This window comes from Boleophthalmus pectinirostris, unplaced genomic scaffold (genome assembly GCF_026225935.1).
Source record: "Boleophthalmus pectinirostris isolate CB_2022bp ecotype Guang Dong unplaced genomic scaffold, ASM2622593v1 HiC_scaffold_4, whole genome shotgun sequence".
Classification (NCBI taxonomy): Eukaryota; Metazoa; Chordata; class Actinopteri; order Gobiiformes; family Gobiidae; genus Boleophthalmus; species Boleophthalmus pectinirostris.
The window spans coordinates 38,407,283-38,429,738 of NW_026571353.1; the positions used below are offsets into that span (position 1 = coordinate 38,407,283).

The 22,456-nt window shown below is 42.4% G+C and overlaps 1 protein-coding gene and 7 non-coding genes across 10 annotated transcripts in view; all 8 read left to right on the plus strand.

Annotated features, from left to right (window-relative positions):
* The window catches only part of LOC110162092 (serine/threonine-protein kinase N2-like), a 42,724-nt gene that overhangs the window by 17,269 nt on the left and 2,999 nt on the right, over window positions 1–22,456 (plus strand). For all 3 annotated transcript variants that reach the window (XM_055162086.1, XM_055162085.1, XM_055162087.1), the window contains exons 3-19: window positions 119–270; window positions 2,495–2,663; window positions 4,431–4,526; window positions 5,305–5,417; window positions 8,896–9,033; window positions 9,631–9,706; window positions 10,383–10,590; window positions 11,428–11,527; window positions 15,171–15,223; window positions 15,601–15,658; window positions 15,762–15,853; window positions 15,935–16,111; window positions 17,426–17,488; window positions 17,562–17,638; window positions 18,417–18,559; window positions 20,644–20,751; window positions 21,168–21,248. In XM_055162086.1, the coding sequence (XP_055018061.1) occupies window positions 119–270; window positions 2,495–2,663; window positions 4,431–4,526; window positions 5,305–5,417; window positions 8,896–9,033; window positions 9,631–9,706; window positions 10,383–10,590; window positions 11,428–11,527; window positions 15,171–15,223; window positions 15,601–15,658; window positions 15,762–15,853; window positions 15,935–16,111; window positions 17,426–17,488; window positions 17,562–17,638; window positions 18,417–18,559; window positions 20,644–20,751; window positions 21,168–21,248 (1,904 nt within the window). The remainder of the gene's footprint in view (window positions 1–118; window positions 271–2,494; window positions 2,664–4,430; window positions 4,527–5,304; window positions 5,418–8,895; window positions 9,034–9,630; window positions 9,707–10,382; window positions 10,591–11,427; window positions 11,528–15,170; window positions 15,224–15,600; window positions 15,659–15,761; window positions 15,854–15,934; window positions 16,112–17,425; window positions 17,489–17,561; window positions 17,639–18,416; window positions 18,560–20,643; window positions 20,752–21,167; window positions 21,249–22,456) is intronic.
* On the plus strand, window positions 6,285–6,356 carry trnac-gca (transfer RNA cysteine (anticodon GCA)). The gene has a single exon. It is a non-coding gene; the product is annotated as a tRNA-Cys (tRNA).
* On the plus strand, window positions 6,497–6,583 carry trnay-gua (transfer RNA tyrosine (anticodon GUA)). Its single transcript is given in 2 exon segments — window positions 6,497–6,533; window positions 6,548–6,583. It is a non-coding gene; the product is annotated as a tRNA-Tyr (tRNA).
* trnas-gcu (transfer RNA serine (anticodon GCU)) lies at window positions 6,708–6,789 on the plus strand. The gene has a single exon. It is a non-coding gene; the product is annotated as a tRNA-Ser (tRNA).
* On the plus strand, window positions 7,744–7,816 carry trnaa-agc (transfer RNA alanine (anticodon AGC)). Its single transcript has one exon. It is a non-coding gene; the product is annotated as a tRNA-Ala (tRNA).
* trnac-gca (transfer RNA cysteine (anticodon GCA)) lies at window positions 8,155–8,226 on the plus strand. The gene has a single exon. It is a non-coding gene; the product is annotated as a tRNA-Cys (tRNA).
* Window positions 8,369–8,455, plus strand: trnay-gua (transfer RNA tyrosine (anticodon GUA)). Its single transcript is given in 2 exon segments — window positions 8,369–8,405; window positions 8,420–8,455. It is a non-coding gene; the product is annotated as a tRNA-Tyr (tRNA).
* On the plus strand, window positions 8,580–8,661 carry trnas-gcu (transfer RNA serine (anticodon GCU)). Its single transcript has one exon. It is a non-coding gene; the product is annotated as a tRNA-Ser (tRNA).

Below are 22,456 nucleotides of genomic sequence, written 5' to 3' on the forward strand. Positions count from 1 at the left end.
AGAAGTTATTTATTTTGTTCAGAATAATATGAGAATTTTTGCGAGGAGACGTTTTCGGCATTTGACAGACACCGACTACAAATCTGCGTCCGATTTCAGACTCTTGTGTTTGTTGCAGGTGTGTGCGAGGGGGAGCGGGGCCCCGTGGACCCCCGTGTGGCCGAACTGCGTCACTACATCCAGAGAGAGACGGACGCTCTGACTCTGGCCAAAGACCTGGTCCGACAACTGCAGGGCATCGCAGCGCTGGACCACAATGCTCTGCAGGAGGTACGGAAGCTTTATAACACAGATACACATGACAGATTTACATGTTTATGGTTTGACCTGGTTTAGAACTGGTTTAGAATTAGTTTAGACCTGTTTTAGACCTGTTTTAGGACTGGTTTAGAACTGATCTGGACCTGGTTTGGTATCGACTTGGTTTAGACTTGGTTTGGTATAGACCTGGTTTAGACCTGGTTTGAACTGGTTTAGACCTGGTTTAGAACTGGTATAGACCTGGTTTAGACCTGGTTTAGACTTGGCTTAGAACTGGTTTAGACCTGGTTTGGTATAGACCTAGTTTAGACCTGGTTTGGAACTAGTTTAGACCTGATTTAGACCTCTTTTTAGACCTATTTTAGACCTGAATTAGACCTAGTTTAGACCTGGTTTGGAACTAGTTTAGATCTGTTTCAGACCTGGTTTAGATCTACTTTAGAACTGGTCTGGACCTGGTTTGGTATAGACTTGCTTTAGGCCGGGTTTAGACATGGCTTTTAGACCTGGTTTAGACCTGGTTTCGTCATCTTTGTCATTTCCTACATTTATTTGTATTTTATAGTTATTTTTGGCACATATATATCAATGTTTTTATAAATTTATTGCCATTTTATTTGATTAATGTTCATTTAGGTTTAAAATAATCCAAACAAATTGGTCTGTGCTGTGCCTCTTTTTGGACCCTCACCCACAGTTTGAAAACCCCGTTTTTAAGAGAACTTCCACTGGCATTTTACACAAAACTGTGAAGGAAATGAATAAAGTGTGTAGGATTTTTAAACCCTTTTCTTACTGGTTTTGCGGTGGGATTTGTCCTCTGCACATTTACCAAACGCACATGTGACAAACACAGATGCATTTGTGCACTTTTATTAGGTAAACTTGAGCCACATGTCGCGGTAAGAAGTTTATTGCGACAGCAGCGGCCATAATGAAATATGATCGCACTCTTCGAGTCCGAGACAAGACCAAGTCCAAACTCCTTCAAGACTGAGACAAGACTGATTCCAAATATTCTCGAGTCCAAGACGAGACCAAGATCATAAAAAAACGGTCTCGAGTCGAGGTCGGTCTCGAGGCGAGGTCGGTCTCGAGGCGAGGTCGGTCTCGAGGCGAGGTCGGTCTCGAGGCGACTTCGGTCTCGAGGCGAGGTCGGTCTCGAGGCGAGGTCGGTCTCGAGGCGAGGTCGGTCTCGAGGCGAGGTCGGTCTCGAGGCGAGGTCGGTCTCGAGGCGAGGTCGGTCTCGAGGCGAGGTCGGTCTCGAGGCGAGGTCGGTCTCGAGGCGACGAGGTCGGTCCTCGAGGCGAGGTCGGTCTCGAGGCGACTTCGGTCTCGAGGCGAGGTCGGTCTCGAGGCGAGGTCGGTCTCGAGGCGAGGTCGGTCTCGAGGCGAGGTCGGTCTCGAGGCGAGGTCGTCGAGGTCGAGGTCAGTCTCGAGTCGAGGTCGGTCTCAAGTACTACGACACTAGTGGGAGTATTTCCTCACGTGTGTCTGTTTACATCCACACAGCTCACAGATCGAGGTGAAGCTGCAGATTTACAACAGTGACTCTGCTTCCTGTGAACTTTACCTCCAATCTTTTACGCTTTAAAAATCATGTATTTGAAGTTTTGCGCCACATTTCACAAATAATATCACAGTTTTGACTTGTATCTAAACTAGAAGTGCAGAGTCTGATGTTTTGAACACTGAAGAGTCTCAGAGCGAGTGGTTTTACTGTAGACAGGAAACAGCTGACGCGATCTCACTCACAGTTTTATATCCTTTGGTCCGCAGACAGATCCCACTGCAGCCATTAAGTCTCATAAGATTCAACTCGTTTAAGACGGGTCGTGATGGGCTCGGTCGGGTTTCCACACTCTGATCACAAGGTGGAACAGTGTTTTCTGTTTGAGAGAAGAGCTCAGCCTAAATCTGCAGGGTGTGAATGAAACAAAACACGACTCCAGGTCTGTTTGTGACGAGGAAACAACATTAGAACATAGATCAGGAAATAGCCTAATATGGGTCCTTTAATAATTGCATTGGTTTTCGTCTCGTATTTTTATTTGTCCAGGTTTAGTCCCTTTTTATTCTGGGTTTAATGCCTTTTGTAGTCCTGATTTTGACCTGGTTCTTGGTGTAGTCCTGGTCAGACACTGATTTAATCCCTATTTCCTTTGTGTTTTTAATAAAATCAATACATTCTCATTCTAAAACATGTGTGACTTGTTTGTGTTTTCCTGGTCAGGCGGAGATCCGGCTGCACGAGTCGTCTCAAAAGTTGGATCTGCTGCGTCTGTCGCTGGAGAAGTATCTGAAGGAAAACGAGTCTTTAAAGGAAACAAACGAAAACAAACCTGAAGCTCCCCTGTCCACCTCCTCCTCCAACCACTCCATCAGACCTGCCGCTCTCACAGGTGACGGTGTTGGGCTGGTTTAGACCTGGTTTAGACTCAGTTTAGACCTGGTTTAGACCTGGTTTAGACCTGGTTTAGACCTGGTTTAGACCTGGTTTAGACTCAGTTTAGACCTGGTTTAGACCTGGTTTAGACTCAGTTTAGACCTGGTTTAGACCTGGTTTAGACCTGGTTTAGACTCAGTTTAGACCTGGTTTAGACCTGGTTTAGACTCAGTTTAGAACTGGTTTAGACCTGGTTTATGAATTTCTTTTGAGATCAATAAAGTGTATCTATCTATCGATCATTGTTTAGGTATGGTTTAGACCTGGTTTGGACCTGGTCTAGACTTGGACTACTCTGCACGTAGTTTAAATCTGGCCTGGAGCTGGGTTAGACCTGATTTTAATCTTGGTTTAGACCTGTTTTAAACCTGGTTTAGACCTGGTTTAGTTTAGTCCAGGTTTGGACCTGCTTTAGACCTGGTTTAAACCTGGTTTAGACCTGGTTTACGCCAGGTTTAGACATGGCTTGTAAACTTGGTTTAGTCCTACTTTAGACCTAGTTTAGACCTGGGTTTAGACCAGGTTAAGACCTGGATTAGTCCAGGTTTAGGCTGGGTTTAGACATGGCTTTTAAACTTGGTTTAGACTTGGTTTATATGTGGTTCAGTTCTTGCTTAGTTCTGTTTACCCACATGATTCTTTCCTTTCCTTTTATTATCCAGTGGTGTTACTTTTATATAGACTTTTCTTTTTTCTGATGGAACTTTATGATTTTCTTCGTGGCCTCGCACCAGCTCTGACACAGACACTAAATACTCAGATATTCCTGATGATTCTGTATGGAGTGTGAGCGGAGCATACGCTGACCATAATCCCGGTGTAATCTGTGTTTTTGGAGAGTCTGACCAAAACAGAATCAGACACAAACGTCCTGTGATGTAACAGGGACAAATGTGGAGGTCCCCGCTCAAGGACAATAACACTCAGCCACTCAGCTTTACAAATACTAACTCTTTTACTGTTTATGTGTGATGATTTAGTCCAGGTTTAGACCTGCTTTAGACTGGGTTTAGACCTGGTTTAATCTAGGTTTAGACCTGCTTTAGACTGGGTTTAGACCTGGTTTAATCTAGGTTTAGACCTGCTTTAGACTGGGTTTAGACCTGGTTTAATCTAGGTTTAGACCTGCTTTATAATTTATACCTAATTTCTGGAGACTTAGTTTATGAAATTTAAAATCAAATTACTTACATACCTTTCATTTAAAAAACACAATTTTAATATAATTTTACATCAGTTTTGTTTTTTACAACATGAAAGGGAAAATCTGAACGTTCCAAAACTGTCACAGGTTCATGTTTTGTCTTCATTGTTTTTGCATATTTTGTTGTGTCTTAATCCTTTAGTGTTGTGTGCCCTTGGTGTTTTGTTTTGACATTTGTTTAGTCTGCTTGTAGTTTTGCGTTTTTACTCTGTGCTCTCCTTTTGTTGGTCCGTTGTCATCGTCAGTGTCTCGTCACGTCAGGGCAGTTTAGATTTTTGGTCATTCTTTGTTTGTTATTAAAGAACTTTAACCTGCATTTTCCTGCATTTTGGGTTCTCCATCTGTCACGCTGAGACAGATGCAGAATCCAAAACGCCAAGGGCACACTACACTAAAAAAACAATGACCAAAACATGAACCATGACAAAAACCTAATTAATAAATGAATTGGCTACACGTAGTTCCATCTTGCATAACATTAAATTTAAAAAAATAAACCGTTTGTCTGTGTCCGTGCAGGTAAACTTGAAGTGACGCTGCTCGGCTGTGAGGATTTACTGGAGCCCGCCTTAACCTCGCTTCAGCAAACAAGTCCCCAGAACGGCGCCACAACTGGTCAGTCCGCTCACTGTCTCACGCCGATCACTACAGCATTTTACCATTTCACTGTGCAAAATTTATTCTGCCACACTTTTCTGTTACAGGTCTGATCGGCGGAGAGGCGACCCCGCTCACGGTCAGAATGTCTGTTTTTGCAGCTATTTTTGAGCTTTAAAACCACCTGTAACTGAATAAATGTAAAGTAGAAGCGTTTAAAGTCACACTGTGGAACATTCCAGACAGAGCAATGACGTCTCCATAGAAACAAGACGTGATGAACTCGCAGTCAACGATCTTTAAGTCCTCATATTTTGTTTGAGTAATTGTGTTGTCATTTTTAAAAACAAAATCAAAGAGTTGTTGGTTTGTAGTGGCCCGCCAACTTAAAGATGCATCACGTAACTTTTCGATTTGGGGCCCGTCACCTTCTTGTTTCCATGGAGATGTCATTGCTAAGCCTGGAATGTTCCACAGTGTGACTTTAAACAGCTCTACTTTACATTTATTAAATTACAGGTGGTTTTACAGCTCAAAAATACTAGAAAAAGCAGAGATTCTGACTGTGAGTGGGGTCGCCTCTCCACAGATCTGACCTCTAACTTGGTCTGGTTTGGTCTCAGTGAAGATAGAAAGTTTTAATGCCAGACTGTGGAACATTTCTGACAAAGCAATAACGTTTAAATGGGGAAAAACATTTGAAGGAGCCTCCACCAGAAAAGTTAAACACTGCACCTTAAAACAGAAATTAGAGAATTGTCAAAACCTGTCGCACTTTTAATTTGTGTTTTTCCAGCCCCGGAGGTGGGTGCGGTGCTGCGTCTGGACGGCAGAGTGACGGGCCGAACCAAGTGGGGCACAGTGGGGAAGCTCGCCTGGGACCAGAGCTTCTGTTTACAGCTGCAGCGGGTGAGAAACAGAGAGCACCTGTTTTTTTTGTTGTTTTTTTTATGTTCAGTGTTGAAGCGTCTGATAAAAGTCACATAAGGGCACATAGGCTACGTTCAGACTGCAGCCTGAAGTGACCCAAATCCGATTTTTTAGCCCCTATGTTCCTGTATCCGATCTTTTAATGACAGTCTGAACCACACAGATCAGATTTTTTAAAATGCGACCCAGGACACTTGGATATGTGCTCCTGAAACCGATACATATCTGATATTTTGACATGTGACTTCAGTCTGAACGGCCAAAGTGCATTCATCCACCTACACGTTATCAACAAGAGACAAACGTCACTATTCTGCGCTGTAGGTGAAAGTAGGTGAAAATTGTTAATGAACTCCGTGTCACTGAAGTGAAGCACATCTCCACTCATCACTCTGGCTACCGTCTCCACATCCACACGTTCCTTTCAATGGACGTCGCTGCTGCTGCCCCACAAAACACCACGACCAAAAACCTCGTCCTTCTCAATCTCCTCCTTAAAACAAGTAAGTTGTTCATGTTCTGGCTCCGGTACGAGAGGAACTTTAAAATCTCCAGGTGCTCGATGCTGCGTCCATGTTTGGACAACTTCTGTAAACACAGAGACGCTCGCTGCGGTTGACGTCGTCGTGTCTCCAGTGTCACATGTGGGACACTTTTGGGCCGTTTAATGTTCACACTGGAGTCACATACAAGTCACATTTAACTGGAAATGTGAACGACCTCGACCTCAGACATCGACACATGTCCTGTATCAGTGTGGCGTAAAAAGCCTCTTCCCAATCAATCGCCAACAGAACACGTGATTCACCGTTTCAGTCCAATGCCAAAAATGACAGAACCTGTCACTGGGGTATAGCTCAGTGGTAGAGCATTTGACTGCAGATCAAGAGGTCTTCGGTTCAAATCCGGATGCCCCTGTGGGTTTCCCAAAACAATGTTTATATTTCTTGAAATAGAATACAACATTCACATTTGTCAGGACTCAGACTGCGAGGTCAACTCACCTGAATTTGCCTCTTTGCTTGAGTGAGACCTGGCAACAGTGCACGGTCTTCTCACCTTCGATAGCTCAGTTGGTAGAGCGGAGGACTGTAGAGTACCACATTGAAATCCTTAGGTCGCTGGTTCAAATCCGGCTCGAAGGACATGCTTTTTCAGGTTTCGGACAAAAAGAGCACTGTAAAAGCAGCAGGCAAAGGGATAAATCCATTTGGGGGTAATGTAACATCCTGTGAGACAGCAGTTGTTATTACAAGTTTTTGAAAAGCAGACGAGGTGACCGAGTGGTTAAGGTGATGGACTGCTAATCCATTGTGCTCTGCACGCGTGGGTTCAAATCCCATCCTCGTCGTGCTTATAAAGTAGCAAGTTTGTATGTGAACACAGCATATAAAGCATGAACAGCCAAACATCTTTGTAGGCGACAGCTTGAATAAATTGTACAGGAGGACAGACGACACTTTTCTCATTACTTCTGAGCTTTACTTCCGACAGTTTTAGCACACAAGCTGGTGTAAGCTGCTCTTTACCCGAGTGCACTTTATCCATTACCTGAGGTCTGGCAAACACGGAACAGGCAGTTCAAATGGCAGAGCATTTGCTACGGATCCAAGAGGAATGCCCATGAGAAGGAGCAGAAAATTGGGCAAAGAAAGCAAAACACTCAATGCAAAGGTCCACCTGTAAAGGTCCATTTTTAGTAAACAGCTAAAAGTTTTGATGAGGATCGCGTTAGTCCCAAACAGTTGTCCTAAACATGATAAGAACATGGGCGTCCAAATGAAGTCTCGGGAAGCTGATTATCTGCCCAAACAAATAGAGGTGATCGGCGACCTTTCCACTGAATTTATGGATGAAGAGGAGATGCCCTCTACAAGCACATCTGCTAAGAAGAAGAAAAAAAAAGGGAAAAACACCTTAAAAAAAAGTAATGGAAGAGCTGGATGAGGCCCCTGTGTCACCCCCATGCACAAAGAAGAAAAAAATGGCTGAAAAGAAAGAAAACGAATCCAGGAGAATCTGGAAGCATGTAGATACTGATGAATTCCAGGTTCCTGATTCAAGTTTCTGGGGTACAAGACCCCAGCCAAATAACAACGCTGGTACTTCCCCCTGTTTGGATACGCCCTTGACCTGTGCATTTCCAATTCTTGGTTTGTCTATACCACTTCCTGTGCACCACCGAAGACCTTTAGAATGGACACAAGGGCACAGAGCCACAGTTTTGGAGCACATGCAGAGCCCCTCTCGTCAACTCAGGAGATCTAAGGAGACGCCTTCAGACTCACTGAGCTCTTCAAGAAGAGGGGGATTAGCTCAAATGGTAGAGCGCTCGCTTAGCATGCGAGAGGTAGCGGGATCGATGCCCGCATCCTCCAGCTGGCTTTTAGGCGGCAAGTCTCCCTACAGGGACCTCCCGGCCTTCGCACACTGCTGTGTGAGGATATGCGGGTCATCGAAGACCGGCCCTCGTCAGACAGAACAGTGATCGAATCCGGCTCGACACTGACAGGCATTAAGATATTTGAGTCCGAACACAAGTACTAAATATTTGTTTGAACCTGACCCGTCGGACTTCGTCTTCGAACCCACTCGCTCTTCATCTTCATTTCCTGTCCTGTATCAGTGTGGCGTAAAAGCCTCTTCCCAATCAATCGCCAACAGAACATGTGATTCACCGTTTCAGTCCAATGCCAAACTGACAGAACCTGTCACTGGGGGTATAGCTCAGTGGTAGAGCATTTGACTGCAGATCAAGAGGTCTTCGGTTCAAATCCGGATGCCCCCTGTGGGTTTCCCAAAAACAATATTTATATTTCTTGAAATAGAACACAACATTCACATTTGTCAGGCCTCAGGCTGCCCGGTCAACTCACCTGAATTTGCCTCTTTGCTTGAGTGAGACCTGGCAACAGTGCACGGTCTTCTCACCTTCGATAGCTCAGTTGGTAGAGCGGAGGACTGTAGAGTACCACATTGAAATCCTTAGGTCGCTGGTTCAAATCCGGCTCGAAGGACATGCTTTTTCAGGTTTCGGACAAAAAGAGCACTGTAAAAGCAGCGGGCAAAGGGATAAATCCTTTTGGGGGTAATGTAACATCCTGTGAGACAGCGGTTGTTATTACAAGTTTTTGAAAAGCAGACGAGGTGACCGAGTGGTTAAGGTGATGGACTGCTAATCCATTGTGCTCTGCACGCGTGGGTTCAAATCCCATCCTTGTCGTGCTTATAAAGTAGCAAGTTTATGTGTGAACACAGCATATGAAGCATAAACAGCTTGAATAAATTGTACAGGAGGACAGACGACAGTTTTCTCATTACTTCTGAGCTTTTCTTCCGACAGTTTTAGCACACAAGCTGGAGATTTTTAACAAATATGCACTAAAATGCCAAAATAAGGCCAGGGATAGAGATAAACTCCACTGTGGCATTACCGTGTTTCTCTTATGTTTTTCAGTCTCGTGAGCTGGAGGTAGCGGTGTTCTGCCGGGATCCTCAGACCATGTGTGCGCTCAAGTTTGTGCGTCTGGAGGAAATGATGGAGAAACAGCAGCAGACTGTAACTCTGGAGCCACAGGGACTGCTCCACGTCCAGGTGAGAGACAGAGCCTGAGGCGTGTCCAGGTGAGAGACAGTGTGTCCAGGTGAGAGACAGGGACTGAGGCGTGTCCAGGTGAGAGACAGGGACTGAGGCGTGTCCAGGTGAGAGACAGAGCCTGAGGCGTGTCCAGGTGAGAGACAGGGACTGAGGCGTGTCCAGGTGAGAGACAGGGACTGAGGCGTGTCCAGGTGAGAGACAGGGACTGAGGCGTGTCCAGGTGAGAGACAGGGACTGAGGCGTGTCCAGGTGAGAGACAGGGACTGAGGCGTGTCCAGGTGAGAGACAGGGACTGAGGCGGTCCAGGTGAGAGACAGGGACTGAGGCGTGTCCAGGTGAGAGACAGAGCCTGAGGCGTGTCCAGGTGAGAGACAGGGACTGGTCCAGTTTTCTACATGCTGTGAATTTGAACAATATTCAAATGTAATACAGTACATTTACAGCTACTTATGCTTTGCACTGCAGTTATCAACAAAATGATTGACATTCAGATGTGTCCTTTGTAATAAGAACTCTGTGTGGTAACGTTAAAAATGTTCAGTAAACAAAGTTGAAAAAAAAAATAAAATAAAATGTTTGTGTTGATTTTTTCAGCTTCATTTTCTGGACACGATTGTGGAGCGTCAGCCCAAAGTGAGGAGACAGCGCTGCATCTTCACTAAAGAACGAGGTACGAGACTTTTTTCTGCAGTGGAGAGAGCGCCACTGAGATAAAACATTTAGGTGTAGAAATTATGGATGTATTGATACTGAAACTGTTATTGAATATCGGCACAAGTGAAACATTTGTGGGATTGAGCATTGGTGCTGATATTGATTAAGACAATACCCTGGTTGGGCTTTAAATTGGATGTAATAAGAGTATTTACCGACTGATTTCGGGCTAGAATTTCTCATAATATCTGAACTTTTATTCATACAAACCTGTTCTGTGGTGAAGATAAATAACAGTTACATAACACATTTGGATTTTGTGGATTAAGTTCGCTGTGTTTTGCAATAACCATAAGTTGCTTTGTCTGGAATGTTTCACAGTATGGCCAAGTCACACATCTGATCGGTTCTTTTACTTAAAGGTGCACTGTGTAACTTTTTGGTTTGAAGTCCGTCACCTGCTTGTTTCCATGGAGATGTCATTGCTCTGCCTGGAATGTCTGGAATCTAGAAAAACAGAAATTCTGACTGTGAGCAGGGTCGCCTCTTCACAGATCTGACCTGTAACTTGGTCTGGTTTGGTCTCTATGAACATAAAAAAGTTTAATGCCATACTGTGAAACATTCCAGACAAAGCAATAAAGGATTTCACCAAACTCTGATGATTTTGGAGTCTTCTCTGCGACTCTCAGGTAAAAACTTCCTTCGCGCGGCTCAGATGAACATGAACTTTGCGACGTGGGGACACCTGATGATGAGCATTCTGCCTCGGTACAGCTCCTTCTCCACCTTCAGCTCCTCCTTCCACACCTCCACCACTCCAGACGTCTTCTCCGAAAACTCCACAAGCAACCGCCCGGACGCAGAGACGCCCGCTCAGACCCTCCGAGCACTGCCAAAGTGAGGACGGGCGGCGGGTTTGGTCTGGAGAAGCACGATAATACAACTTACTCATGTGTAAAAAGCCCCGCTTATGAAAACATGACGAAACTGGAAATTATATACACAAAACCTGCTCTAAACTTGCTCTAAACTTGGTCTAAGCCTGGTCTAAACCTGGTCTAAACCTGGTCTAAACCTGGTCTAAAACCTGGTCTAAGGTCTAAACCTGGTCTAAACCTGGTCTAAACCTGGTCTAAACCTGGTCTAAACCTGGTCTAAACCTGGTCTAAACCTGGTCTAAACCTGGTCTAAACTTGGTCTAAACCTGGTCTAAACCTGGTCTAAACCTGGTCTAAAACCTAAACCTGGTCTAAACCTGGTCTAAAAAACCTAAACTTCTAAACCTGGTCTAAACTTGGTCTAAACCTTGGTCTAAACCTGGTCTAAACTTGGTCTAAACCTGGTCTAAACTTGGTCTAAACCTGGTCTAAACCTGGTCTAAACCTGGTCTAAACCTGGTCTAAACCTGGTCTAAACCTGGTCTAAACCTGGTCTAAACCTGGTCTAAACTTGGTCTAAACCTGGTCTAAACCTGTCTAAACCTGGTCTAGTAAACCTGTCTAGGTAGGTCTAAACCTGGTCTAAACTTGGTCTAAACAAACCTATCCAGAAAGGTCTAGTAGTCTAGTAAACTTGGTAGTAGTAGGTCTAGTAAACGTAAGTAGTCTAAACCTAGGTCTAAACCTGGTCTAGGTCTATGTATGTAAGTTTCTTTGTCTTTGTTTATCTCTACTTTTACTGTCCTGTTGAAAATGTCTGAATTAATTTTTTTAATTTCTTTCTCGTTTGTCTCAGTGAGCCTCCGATCATTAACTTGAGCATCTCAGACAATCCTCCTCTCTCCAACGGCCTGGACCGAGAATCCTCATCCGGCTCCGAACTCCAGGAAAACATGGTACAACTCATTTAGAAATATAACATTAACTCTTTCCCCCCGGACGCCGACTAGGAACAACCCACACATATATGTTACTAGTTCTGCCCTTAGAGCATCACTGCATAAAAGAAAACACACTTCCACCAGTGATTATAAATGATTTTTACACTCATGAACTTAATTGTAACACAGACATATTTGTATCCTCTGGAAACCTTTAGACTCTGAACTCTTCATTTATGGATGTTTAAATGTGATTCAACTCATTTACAGGTTTATAACAGCTCACTGAAAATGAGAGTTTACCTGGTCAGGTGCAAAATCGAAAACAAAAAACTACATTCAGCATCTGATATATGCATGTTCTGAGAACTATATTCATAAAAAAATAAAAAATATACTTTGTCAAAGTATTTAAACAAATTTCATATCACCAGATACAGTATAGCCAAGTGTGCACCTGTTTTTACCTGTTGTTCACCTGTGTGGACATAATTCATTTTTTCCATTTAACTTATTCAACTCATTTAGCTTATTATAATATTATAATATAATAATAAAACTCTTCCTCGTCAGTGTATGTCCAGTATTTGTCATCTTGGTTATTTTCTCATGTTCAGAGCTCCGCATAAGCGTTTTTTCTGTAGCGATTCTGTCATACGTCTCATCTTGGAAAAAAAGACTGAAATATTTTAAAGGACTGGCCTGGGGCAACATCCAGATTTCAGGGCAGTTTTGGTTCATAATCGAGTATAAAGTCCAGATAGTTTGTTCTGATATCGCAGGACTCCACACAGACACATCAGCGGCATTCTCCCCTTCGTAAGTTTCACTCTCTGAAAGTCCGTCACTATCGCTGTTTTCCACTTTATAATCAACTTCATCATCACTTTGAAATCAATAAAAGTCACTTTCTCTAAACTTATCCATAAAATACGTCCACTCCTCATTATTTCTAAAACTGTGCGCCGCAGCGCCGCGATCTTTCCATTGCACGTGTTTCGTGTTGTGTTTTTTTTGGAAGCTACCATCGTCACTACTTCGATTAACTTCGGCGAAAACATATCCTTGAATCCTATTGGTCAGTCTAGTGTGGGGTGTAGTGGCCCCGACCTGTCACAGTCTCTGTTTACATGTGAAAAACCGAGTCGTTTCTAAAGGTCGTCAAATCATGTCTTTAGTGAAACAGCGGAGGAGTCAAAAGTCGTCTTCATGGGGGAAAGAGTAAAAGGCTGAGTTCTTCCACCTTGTGATGTCATGTGGTGATAAAGGAAGTGCTCCACTGTGTTTTGAAACTCCACACACTTTCACTAGAATCATTTGGATGATTTCAGCTCTGGAATTGCCAGTCAAGGTTCTTTATTTGTCATTCAAGCATGTGTGAGAAACACGTGACAGAACGAAATATGTTCCTCAAGGCTCAGTGATTAAAAGAGATTAGAACAATAATAAATAAGTGATATTCAAAAAAAGAAATTGAAGAGTTTAGTAAAGTTTAGCAGTTTCAATGGTTAAGTACAAGTAAAATATGTGGAAGATTGAGCGTCAGCCTCAGCAGGAAGTCAGTGAGCACTTTTCAAAACTCTGACAGTCTCTGGAAAAAAGATGGACTTTCTCTGGATCTGCTGGATCTCTACTGAACAAAACGTAAAAGGAAAACTACCGCTTCATGACATCACAAGGTGGAAAAGAGCGTTTTGAGCTTTGGAGATGTAGACACACTAATAACAAAAAGTTACTCAAACATGTGAATGAAACAAACACAACTCCAGGTCTGATGAAGAAAAGAGGTAGAGCGCTTCACCGGGTTATAAAAAAGTTAAAAATAGCAGTACGGGTCTACGAGGGTTAAACTTGTAATCTTAACAGAAAATTACCCTTACTGAAAAATGTAAAAGTGGGCAAGGTACAAACGAGACACCTGAGGATGGCCTTCGTCCCTTGCTGGTCGAAAAATAAAGGACTTTTAATATATTCAGTCGGAGTGCCTCGGGTTTGTACCTGGCCCACTTTTACATTTTTCAGTAAGGATAATTTTCTGTTAAGACAATTCCAGGTCTGTTTTTAGGGAGATAACATTCTACTTAACGTGACTTAAAGGTTGTATAGAGGATTTTCCAAGGAACGAGAAATCCAGCGACTGTTTGTCCTTTTTCAAATGTTGCGCATGCGTGAAACCACCCCCCTCCCCTACAGCTCCTACGTAGAAACACCTCCTCCTCCCTCCTCCTTACGCCAGAAACAGGTTTGTTTACAGCCGGTGCTGCACATGACTTGTAAACAACTAACTACAGTGTTGGTTAGGCAAGACGGAGAAGTGAGGAGCGGGGGGAGCGGGTGTGCGGACATTTCGTTCGCGGACGTGAAGTGAGGAGCAGGGAGAAGAGCGGAGCAGGGAGAGGAGAGAGGAGAGAGGAGAGGGGAGCGGTGTGTGGAGATTCCGTGCCCGGAGAAGTGAGGAGCAGGGGGAAGAGTGGATCGGGCAGCGGGGACAGGAGCAGGAAAGGGGTGCAGAGAAGAGTGCGCGGAGATTCAGTGCGAATGAACTAGCTACAACACGCAGCAGCAAGCGGACTCTTTCTTTGCCTTGAAAATTACGTTTTCAGACATAGGATATCGCTTTCGTGTCCTGAAAAACGTTTGTCTAGCTCTTGGAAATAAAGTACGTTTTCATAATAAGCAGAAGTTTTCCTGTCCAGGAGTAATTTGTGGACCAGTGCGTCAGTCTTTAGACCCTGCGTCTGCTTCAGTTGCGCCATCGCTTCTTCAAGAATCACGTTTGACTTTTGCGAACTGCTCCTGGATTCTTGTCGCCATTGCAACAAACTTTGTGCGAACTGCGAGGAAGATATAGGTCAAAAAAAGCCGCTAAGAACCGTTGCGTTGGTGGAGTAAACAGCGTCTGTGCGTCTTGCGTCTGTGGACTGTGTGACAGTCGTACGTAAACCACGTACCGGCGGCGCAGGCAAGTCAGTTACACTAGAAACGTAGGGAGATTGATTGACAGCCTGTCAGCTCACAGATAACGAGGCAGTGTCGTTATCTATTGGCAAATGTTTAGCCCCACCACGTCCAGAGTTGATGAATTTTTACTCTCTTTTTTTTGGTCATCATAATTACAAGGCTACTGCACCTCTATAATCTATCATTGACAACTTGAAACAAAAAAAAATCCTCCATACAACCTTTAAAGCTCACAAGAGTCAATTTTGCACAAGATAGGACCTTTAACTTTTTTCTTTTTGGTGGGATTGTGAATTATTATTGAAAATGTCATGAAAACACTGGGCCTCGTTCATGAAACATTCTCACGAACATTTTTGGCATTCACAAAACTTTTTCCCAACTGAAAATATTCATCTGGAAGAACAAATCCTACGAACAGTCAGGAGCACTCGTGAGAACAAAAAAATTCTACTGTTTTAGAATATCATTACTCTGATAATGCAACTAAAAATTCTAATTCCTCCATGATTGTAAGTTACATATTTTGTTAAATTAGTTCCCATTTGATCCAAGATTTATGAGGCGTTACGAACATTTTTCAAAAAAATATTCATGAATGAGGCGCACTGATAATAAAGTCTGTTCGTTTTATAACAATTCTTATGTGTGTGTGTGTGTGTCATTTGTGTGTTTTTCTTTTTTTTCTGTTTTATAGTTGTCTCTGAGCGATTCAGAAGGAAATGAAGACCAGCCAATCACTGCTTTGAAGTAAAACACACTGAATCAAATATTACGTAATACTTAAAGGCTCTAACTTTTCTGGTGGCGGGTCTGTCACCTGCCCAGAATGTCCCACAGTGTGACATTAAACAGATCTACTTTACATTTATTTAATTACAGGTGGTTTTATATTTCAAAAACACTCCGAAAAACAAACATTCTGACTGTGAGCGGGGTAGCCTCTCCACAGATCTGACCTGTATCTTGGTCTGGTTTGGTCTCTATGAAGATAGAAATGTTTAATGCCACACTGTGAAATAATATCTCCATGGAGAAAAGCATTTGACGATTCATCCACCAGAAAAGTTACACAGTGCACCTTTAATCTCCGCTTGTTTCCACATGTCCGTTTGTTCTGTTTGTAGGATGCAGAGAGAAGATTTCAGATACGTGTCGGTTCTGGGCAGAGGACATTTTGGAAAGGTGAGAGTTTGTGCATTTCACATGAGTCTTGGTGTTATGGAGTTTATATTGTAATGTAATGTAAAGAATGTAAAGAAATGTGAAGAAAGTGTCTGTGTTTCAGGTTTTGTTGGCTGAATTTAAGAAAAAGGGAAAACTTTACGCCATTAAAGCCTTGAAGAAGAAGGAGATCGTGACTCGAGATGAAGTGGACAGGTCTGTGAGCAAACTCTCTGCTTTTAAAGGAAATGTGTGTGTATCTGTTCTTTCTACACTACTCTGGTGTTTTTATTTCAGCCTGATGAGCGAGAAGCGGATTTTCGAGATGATAAACGCCTCCCGTCACCCGTTCCTGGTGAATCTGTTCGGGTGTTTCCAGACGGACGAGCACGTCTGCTTCGTCATGGAGTATCTGCCCGGAGGAGACCTGATGATCCACATCCACACTGATCCTTTCACCGAGGAACAGACCAGGTACAGACCAAGACTAGTCCCAGATCCTGACCAGACCCAGACCAGACCCAGACCAGACTCAGACCAGACCCAGACCAGACCCAGACCCAGACTCAGACCAGGTAAAGACCCAGACTCAGACCAGGTACAGACCCAGACCAGGTGCGCACTAGGGATGCAGCGATACAGTTTTCCTATGATTCAATACGTATCAATACACGGGTCACAGTATTGATTCAATATGTTTTAAGACGCAAAAAAACCCCCAAAACCTCATGTTCTGTTTGTTGCTAATGAGTTTAATATAATAACACTTTGATGTTAATGAAACATTACGAACATTAAACATTACATCCAACACATAACAGTACAACTACTGTACAGTTGTAGTTTATATGTGAAGTGTTTTACTTCATTTGGTTCAATGCTTCACAGAATGTTTATTCAGTGAAAATAAGAACAGAGTTTATACTGTTATACTGTAGCTCCTCCCACACTGCCCCCTCCAGTCTGTGACACACTGCGCCGATGTAAAGCCAAAAGTGATTCTAAATTATTTAAAAGTTCATGTTTTTGTCATTCCCGAGTCCATCAACGTAAAATAAAAAGTGAGTGAAAGATAAAACCCTCCTCTGTTAGAATATTTCAGATGTAAGTCCCTGTGGAGACGTTTTCTGCTGCATCTGAGGAGGACGCCAAGAGAAATGTTCCCTTTTTGGACCAAAATAAATGACAACACAGTGGGCATGGAGGAACCACGTGCATATCCACGTGTATCGAATGTTGAGACCTGTATCGAACGATTCGATATTATATCAAATATCGTTTGCAGTAGTACACACCCAGACCAGGTACAGACCCATGCCAGGTACTCATCCAGACTAGATACAGACCCAGACCAGGTACATGCCCAGACCCCTTCACAGAGGAACACACCAGGTACTCATCTAAACCAGGTACACACCTGGTTTAGACCTGGTTTAGTCCTGGTTTAGTCCTGGTTTAGTCCTGGTTTAGTCCTGGTTTGGACCTGGTTTAGTCCTGGTTTAGTCCTGGTTTAGTCCTGGTTTGGACCTGGTTTAGATGTTCAGATGTCCAAGTTTATACCAGTTTTATGAATGACTCACATCTTCTACAATGAGATAACAAACAGATTTTGTTCTAAAAATGGTTAAATTCTTAGACCGTAGTGCTTTGAGAGAAAGATCTCAATTCTGTCCATTATTTCTGATTATTGTATTGTTCCCTCAAAGTACAGTTACCAAAATAGAAACATAAGTATTGTACATTAGTATTGAAACTATGCACTGAGTTAAAGGTGGACATGTGTTCCAGGTTTTACTCGGCCTGTGTGGTTTTGGCCCTCGAGTTCCTCCATCAGAACAAAATCATCTACAGGTGAGTTTATTTACAGACCAGTGTGAGGTCATGTGACTAAAACCGACCAATCACAGAGCTGTTTGACCCACAGAGACCTGAAACTGGACAACATCCTGCTGGACAGAGATGGATACGTCAAGATGACCGACTTTGGGCTCTGTAAAGAAGGTGATCTCATCTTTAACTTTTAAAAATATTCATCAGGTTAAACCCCAGGGTCTAACGTTCAGTCAGAGCTTCTGGTTTTACAAACTGTTGTTTTTGAGCAATACACTCTGAGCACTGTAAGAGTATATTTTTATTTATTTATTTTGTTTTTTATAAAAATAAATAAACACAACAAAGTAAACATCCCTCAGCATCACTTACAGAGAAAAATAAAAATAAAATAAAATAAAATATTTATATATATAATATATAATATATATATATATATATATATATATATATATATATATATATATATATATATAATGTTTCATTTATTATTATTATTATTATTATTATTATTATTATTATTTTCTTTATACATAACTGAGATATTTTTATGACTTATTTCTATTGTATTTTATTTTGATTTGTACATATACATTTATATAATTATGCCGTATTTGACACCAGTCTTTTACGGAAGCCCTAAGCGGCAAACGGAAAAAAAAAAAAAATTGGGCTTTATTTTGTATGATTAGGTAAGATATTTTTGTCTTTAATTCTTTGCAGCAACAGATTAAAAAAATAAATAAATAAATAAAAATCTTAGAAATTAGAGCCCAAATAGAGCACCTTTCTTTTCTTTTTTCTTTTTTTTTCCGCTTGCTGCTCAGGGCTTTCGTAGTATCTCTCTATTTTTGCTACTTATTCAGAATGTGTTATTAGAAACTTTGTTATTAGAATATATTAAGTCTAAACAGAGGACGTTGTGTATTTACGTCGTGTGTTTTGGCAGGGATGGGTCACGGGGATCGCACCTCTACGTTCTGTGGCACTCCCGAGTTCTTGGCCCCGGAGGTTCTCACGGACGATAACTACACCAGGGCCGTGGACTGGTGGGGGCTGGGAGTGCTCATATTTGAGATGCTGGTGGGAGAGGTGACAACTGCTTCTCTTTTCTCTTTTCTCCCTTAATTTTCACATCACACCATCTGTTCTCTTCATGTTCTTGTGTTCAGTGTTGAGAGTAACGCGTAACAAAAGTAAAGAATTACTATAATGCGTTGCTTTTTGCTGTAACACAGTAATGTAAGGCATTATAGAAAATAATTTGGTAATATTTTACTTGGTACAAATGTCAGTAAACTGCATTAGAGTGCATTTTTAACCTGGATTGAAGTTGCAAAGGAGAAAAGTCGAGTCACTCCAATCGCAGCCAAATTCTCCTTTCATAAAACATTTGACGTGATTCACAGTGACGTTATGTTTCTGTTCTCAAAGGTTTTCATTTTTCATTCCACACTCTTCTCTCTAATTTAATGTCTCTCTCTCTCATTGTAGTTTTGTGATGATTATTTATGTTTTGATTTGTTTGTGTTGTGATTTTAAAGTGTTTCTTATTCTGTGAGGCACTTTGAATTACTTTGTTGACGAATTGTGATTTACAAATAAACTTGCCTTGCCTTTTGATCTGATCAGACGTTTCACCGCTGCTGATCTTGTGGTGATTTTAGTGAATTTGTATGAAGAAAAACAAAAACCCCACCACTTCATTCCAGATGTGTGTCAAATCCCTCTGTCGTCCAGGTACAGTCCATGGCAAAGGAGAAATTCAATTTGTCAACTGGACAAAAGTTTATTTTGGTCAAAGACGTTTCGCAGCTCATCCAGGCTGCTTTTTCAGTTCTGGTCAAAATGTTGGCGGACTCTTCCTTATATCTGCCTGAAGGGAGGAGCTAACTACACTGAAACTACTCTGAAACTGACACACCTACTTGTTTACAGTTTCTCCTATTCACCACAACAGTCCGATACAGCGACCGTATCACTGTATCGGACCGTTGTCGTGAAGAGGGAGCTGAGTGAAAAGGCGAAGCTCTCGATTTATCATCAATCTACTTCCTACCCTCACCTATGATCATGAGCTCTGGGTAATGTCCGAAAGGACGAGATCGCAGATACAAGCGCTCGAAATGAGTTTCCTCCGCAGGGTGTCTGGGCGCTCCCTTACAGATAGGGTGAGGAGCTCAGTCACATGGGAGGAGCTCGGAGTAGAGCCGCTGCTCCTCCACATTGAGAGGAGCCAGTTGAGGCTCGGGCATCTGTTCCGGATGCCTCCTGAGCGTCGCCCTTGGGAGGTGTTCCAGGCATGTCCCACCGGGAGGAGGTCCTGGGGAAGACCCAGGACACGCTGGAGGGACTATGTCTCTGGGCTGGCCTGGGAACACCTCGGGATCCCCCTGGAGGAGCTGGAGGAAGTTTGTGTGGAGAGGGAAGTCTGGGAGTCCCTGCTCAGACTGTTGCCCCCGCGACCCAGCCCCGGATAAGCGGAAGAAAATGGAGTGGAGCTCGGCCCATTGATCTGTATCTATGTGACATATTAGCAGCCATTACTTCTGTATAAAGACAAAGACTGAGAAGACTGAACACAAATGCTCCCAAAAACAAAATCAGATTCTGCAGATTACAAACTGCAAGTCGTGAAATCTGCAGCTGAAAACGGAAATCGAGCAGCAGAAAGAAAATTTGGTTTGAGAGAGAAACTTGTGACACCGGGAGGATGAACCATGAAACTTTCCTGAAGTCACTGGATGGATGGACTAACTGGAACTGATGCTGAGTCTGACGACAGCGACACAGAAGAGTTTGCGTCGCTCTGTTTACCTCCGGAGGTTGAGGCCGAGTTGTTCAGAAGTGACACCGAGGATGAAGAATTGAAGTGATTTAGTGATTTGGAGTGAGATGGAGAGTTTGGTTAAACTTGTTCTGTTCTGTTGTTTATGTTATAGTTTATCTGAAGAACTGTGAAATATGTCTGTTGTTCTCTGTTCTATTGTTTTTACTACAACTTGACTTTACACAGGAAATGTCTGCTCCTGCTCTCTGATTTTATAAAATACATTTCCCCCAAAAGGTTCTTCTTCATTACGCATTTTTTTGGCTGATGTGACTTATACTTTGGAGCGACTTATAGTCCAAAATGTACAGTAACTTGCCTGACTCTGTTTCTGTTGTATTTTCAGTCTCCGTTCCCCGGTGAGGATGAGGAGGAGGTGTTTGACAGTATTGTAAACGATGACATCCAGTACCCATCCTGTATTCCACCGACCGCTGTGGCCACTCTGCAAAAGGTAACACGGATTTTCATTTTATTTTGTCTGTAATGTTCCACTACATCACATTTAAGCTTCTGACAAATCTCTAATTCTCTAATCAAGAAACAGTTTGTGAAGAAAAGTCGACAAATATGTTGAAAATTACAGGAAGTACAGAGTTCCAAGTGTTTTTTTAAATAATTTTATTGGTCAAATAATAAGGAGTTTTGGCCTAGTTTACTAATGGTTACTAACAGGAAGTTAAATTTTAAACCTAAAAATTGCCAAACTGGGAAAGACATTGTATTTTATTTTTCAAATCTTAAATATAATGTTCTTAACATTGTTTTAGTCAGATAATTGGTCCAGCCTGTTACAGGAGACACTTCTCTATCCCCGCGGAGACAACAGCAGGTGGACGATGCATGTTTAAATGTTGTTGTGTTTTGCAGCTGCTGAAGAGAAACCCTTTAAAGAGACTCGGCTCTGGAGAAAGAGACGCCAACGAGATCAAGGGAGAGAAGTTCTTTGAGGTAAAACTTAAAGGCCCAAATTCTGCCCGACTTTAGTAGTAGTAGAGTAAAGTAGAGTCTAGGTTTAGGTGATATCTCAATATTTTAAACATATCAAGACATTTTTTAAACAAGAAATGGATTCTGACATATTGTAGATATCGATATAATGCTTTTTTTTTTTTTTTGAACTTTTATTGCCACAAATCAAATCATATCAACACTGTCCTGAGACCGGGCCTTCTCACAGTTTATATATTCACTTTTTTGCCCCATCTCTCTCCCCACTCCCCCCTCTAGAAGAAGAAAGAGAGAAAAAAAACCTAAAATTTGCAAAAACAAATTAAAAAAATTAAAACCAAAACATAAAGAATAGGGCATATTAGGGCATACGTGTCTTATTTCAAAAAGTCAGTAATTGGGCTCCATTTCTTTTCAAAAGCTGCCACCTTGAGCTGTAGTTGAGCCGTTAACAGTTCCATTGTATAAACTTGTCTGATTTTTGATCTCCACTGTTCAACGGTCGGTATTTCAGGTTTCAGCCAGTAGATCGTGATCATTTTTCTTGCAGTCAACAGAAGAAGATGCAGCAGAAAGCTCTGATCATGAGAGAGACCGTCAGGGAATATGTCAAACAGAAATACCTTTGGGTCCATCAACAGGTCCACAGCCAATATATTTTGTAGAACATCTTTAACATTAATCCAAAAACCTTTTATATTGGGGCAGTCCCAAAATATGTGAGTCTGGTCGCCCACAAGTCCACACCTCCTCCAACATTTATCACTAACACTACATTTTGAAATAAAAGTTTTGAGCGGGGTTCTAAAAAATCTTAATTTGACCTTCCAGTCAAACTCCTTCCAAATCTGACTTCCCAGCCCTTTATGACAACCAGAACAAACACCCTCCCAGGTATCATCATCCAAAGTCACATTCATTTCCATTTCCCATTGTTGGATATAATGCTTATTTTAATTGTGATTCCGCCGCTTTGCTTGTTTGCCTCCTTGATTTTGTGACCGCTCCCCTTGCGTGTCGTCTCATTCACTGCTCTCTGTTGCTGTGAATGCAGAAAGCACCACAAACCTTTTCCACCATTTACAGACTCACCATCAGCAGCACATCCTCTGTCACAGAGAGAACACTCATATTCCACTGAGTTGTGTCCTTGAGTCCGACAGAAGCTGAACCACATCAGCGCACAAGGAGCGAGCTGTTTTTATCAG